The sequence below is a fragment of the Cenococcum geophilum genome (genome assembly GCF_001692895.1).
Source record: "Cenococcum geophilum 1.58 unplaced genomic scaffold K441scaffold_13, whole genome shotgun sequence".
Lineage (NCBI taxonomy): Eukaryota > Fungi > Ascomycota > Dothideomycetes > Gloniales > Gloniaceae > Cenococcum > Cenococcum geophilum.
The window spans coordinates 1-2868 of NW_027137571.1; the positions used below are offsets into that span (position 1 = coordinate 1).

At 43.3% G+C, this 2868-nt stretch overlaps 1 protein-coding gene across 1 annotated transcript; it reads right to left on the bottom strand.

Moving 5' to 3' along the window:
• Positions 1–848: 848 nt before the first annotated feature.
• K441DRAFT_656917 (glycoside hydrolase family 43 protein) lies at positions 849–1259 on the bottom strand. Its single transcript, XM_067648090.1, has 2 exons — positions 1064–1259; positions 849–998 (listed from the first exon to the last, which is right to left on the bottom strand). The coding sequence occupies exons 1-2, from the start codon at positions 1242–1244 to the stop codon at positions 961–963; spliced, it is 219 nt and encodes a 72-aa protein (XP_067505829.1). The 5' UTR covers positions 1245–1259; the 3' UTR covers positions 849–960.
• Positions 1260–2868: the final 1609 nt, after the last annotated feature.

A 2868-nucleotide genomic window follows, 5' to 3' on the forward strand; every position in this document is an offset into this window, starting at 1 on the left:
GGGCAACGTAGTCTTCTTCGCCAGGTTTGATTTGGTAATTCTAGCCATTAGGAATAGCTTGGGGAGCTATAGAAGTTAAGATAATTTGGCTCAAAGTAGGTGTATATAGGCCCAAATACCCCACGCGGGACTAACAAAAATCCGAACCGTGTACCAGACCTTCTAACGAAGATCTTGCCAAAAGCGGTTAGCGTCTTGGCAAGGTAAGCCTTGGCAAGAAGGTCTGGGAACGAGACAAGTACGTTATACCTCGCGTACAGCTTATGTCAGCTATGTGTAGGTATATTACCTCCTTACGCCCTCGACCCTTATAATCGATTGCGTAACGTCTTATAGACTCCTCGAATATATACGCTCTGTAGCCACTACCTATGTTCCATGATAGAAAACCACGCTGTCTAGTACTCATCTCCTTAATTAAATATTATTTAGTAACTGTCCACCCAGTATCCAGCTAAGCCGTAGTAGTGTTTAGATCCTACTATACTATTTAGCAATCGTTTATCTATATTTCGATCCTTCTATACTATTTAATAATCGTCTATCTAGCACCTGCCTCGTATTTAGCTCGTCCCCGCCTCATATCTAGCCTCTATAAGCTTATAGTACTGTGGGAATCGTCTGTTGTAACACTGGTTAAAGGAAGTTGTTATCGATTTAAAAGGAATTATGAGTATAAGAGTAGTACCCGGACACGAGCCTGTAGGAACAGCTGATTAAAAGAATAATCGGTGCATAGGAAACAACTCCGGGCTCATAACTGTCGACCTAAACATGAAGTCTGAAAATGAGGACTCGTGTGATTATTAATCTACGAAGAAAAGTGACTATATATACATGAGGTAGGTGGCAAAAAGGTAGACATGAGCCACAGGCTGACGACAAAGCTGACGACGACAAATTGCTACTAGGTAGGCAGTAGGCGACCGTTCGACAGAAGTCCAGGTAATTAAATCCAAACTAGAATTGCCAATAATCATAGCCGATGTTCGGGTTCACTATCATACAATTAGCTTCCACATTGTAAATGAAACTACTTCATTCGCCTCTGAGGTTTACTCACCATAGTGATAGTATATGACTGACCTTCCCATGTCCAGGTCATACAAAACACCTTGCCCACCAGGTGCATAGACGTTCGATCCGTGACTACCAAGCACCAGCGTTCCCCCATTCCCAGTGAGACAGTTGTCCCCTGTCTGGTCGGAGAAGGGACCTGTTGGACTGCTGGATCGGCACACCATGATCTTATATTCGTCGCCAGGCGCAGCTAATGAAGGAGGAGCATTGCAGCAAGCCCCTGAAGAGAAGGACAGGTAATACCACTTGTCACTCCCGTTCTGCCACCAAAACTAGTACGAGCCTTCCTCTATGGAGCCGGTGCTATTGTATGCAACGTTAATGGGAGTTGCCCCTGATGCTTGTACTGGAAAGGCCCGTCTGGTAGATATCATGCTAGGTGGAACTAAAAGTGAAATGTCTTGGAGCACCGCTAGATTCCCGGAAGTGGTTGGGGTCGACGAGGTTGTAGCCGCTCGTCTTCGGGATGCCGATACTTCCGTGACCCGTCCAGGAACCTAGGTCCAGTGATGACGGGGTTGCAATGCCAATACCAGATGTCTGCAAGCCGATCTCTGAAACAGCATAATAGGCACAGTATGTGCTTCCTATAAGGCTGACATCAGGAGCCTAGAGCAAATTAGGAATGGGTAGAGCAGATATTCCGATTGGGGCGCGAACCCAAATTTCCTGCCCATCAATTACCTGTATTGAGGTTCCGCCAGGTATCATGGCTCCTTGCAGTGTATCCAATGGTCAGCGGACAGCGAGCTTTGAGGCTTTATAGCCGACCGACTGCAGCCAAGTGGATCGCTCGCTGTCCGCTGCGTCAAAATTAGGTACGTTGACTGTTACGCTGTCAGCTCGCTATCCGAATTAGGCAATTTGTATAAAATTCGCGATATTTTATTACGGATTTTTAGCAGCACCTCTATATATCTAAATAATAACGTTGCCCGATCAAAAGTTGGCTTAATTTACTTAATATAGTGTTTAAATATAGCTAAGATTAACCTCCACGCCTACTAAGGTGTAACGGGACTAGCCCAGTTACAGTAGGAATGTGTCGGCGAAACACTCGACAAATAAAATCCGACGCTTTGACTGAATTCTGCCAAATTCTACCAGCTTAATTAACTTCTGCCAAGTTCTACTAGATTAATTAAATTCTACCAAAGTCCGTTAAAGACTGCGTGCGTATATACGCACGCATCGACCGCCAAAAACCCTAAATTATTTAATTATAAGATTCTTGCATTATTCCTTTCTCTTTTTTACGCAACGTTTTATTCTCTATAAGAGCTATCCCATGCAACGTTGGTGTCCTACTGCAGGTGGTCCGTGCGGAACACCAGAATCAGAAAGATTGATTTAATCAACCACCATGCTTTCTAACCGTGCCTTTTTTGATACTAATATCGTCCAACCTACCAAATGCGTCGTTCCTCCAACTCGTAGCAAAAGAACTGTCTCCGGAGCTTTGGCGGCTGCCTTTGAGCCCTTTGCCAGAGCTTTATATTCCTCATCACAGCTCTAAGATCCTAACGATCTAATTGGCCGGAGCTTATCGATAAGAATAGGACCCAAATCAACGTTGCAAGGGATACCCCTAAATTTAAATAGAATTTATACTATTCCTTTAAATCTACCCTAAAGTCTCTTTACGCCCTTATATTACGTTATATTAATATAGTAAATAAACTTAAATCTCCTATAATAACTATAAGTATTATAGCCCTAGTTAGGGAATAGTTTACTATAATATAATAATCCTTTATAGATACCTTAGCCTAGTAACGGGTTATAATA

Coding starts and splice junctions, on each gene's coding strand:
- K441DRAFT_656917 (XM_067648090.1), bottom strand. CDS start 1,244: ATGGTGTGCCGATCCAGCAGTCCAACAGGTCCCTTCTCCGACCAGACA. Junction 999..1,063: donor AGTCATATACTATCACTATG/GTGAGTAAACCT, acceptor ATTGTATGATAG/TGAACCCGAACATCGGCTAT.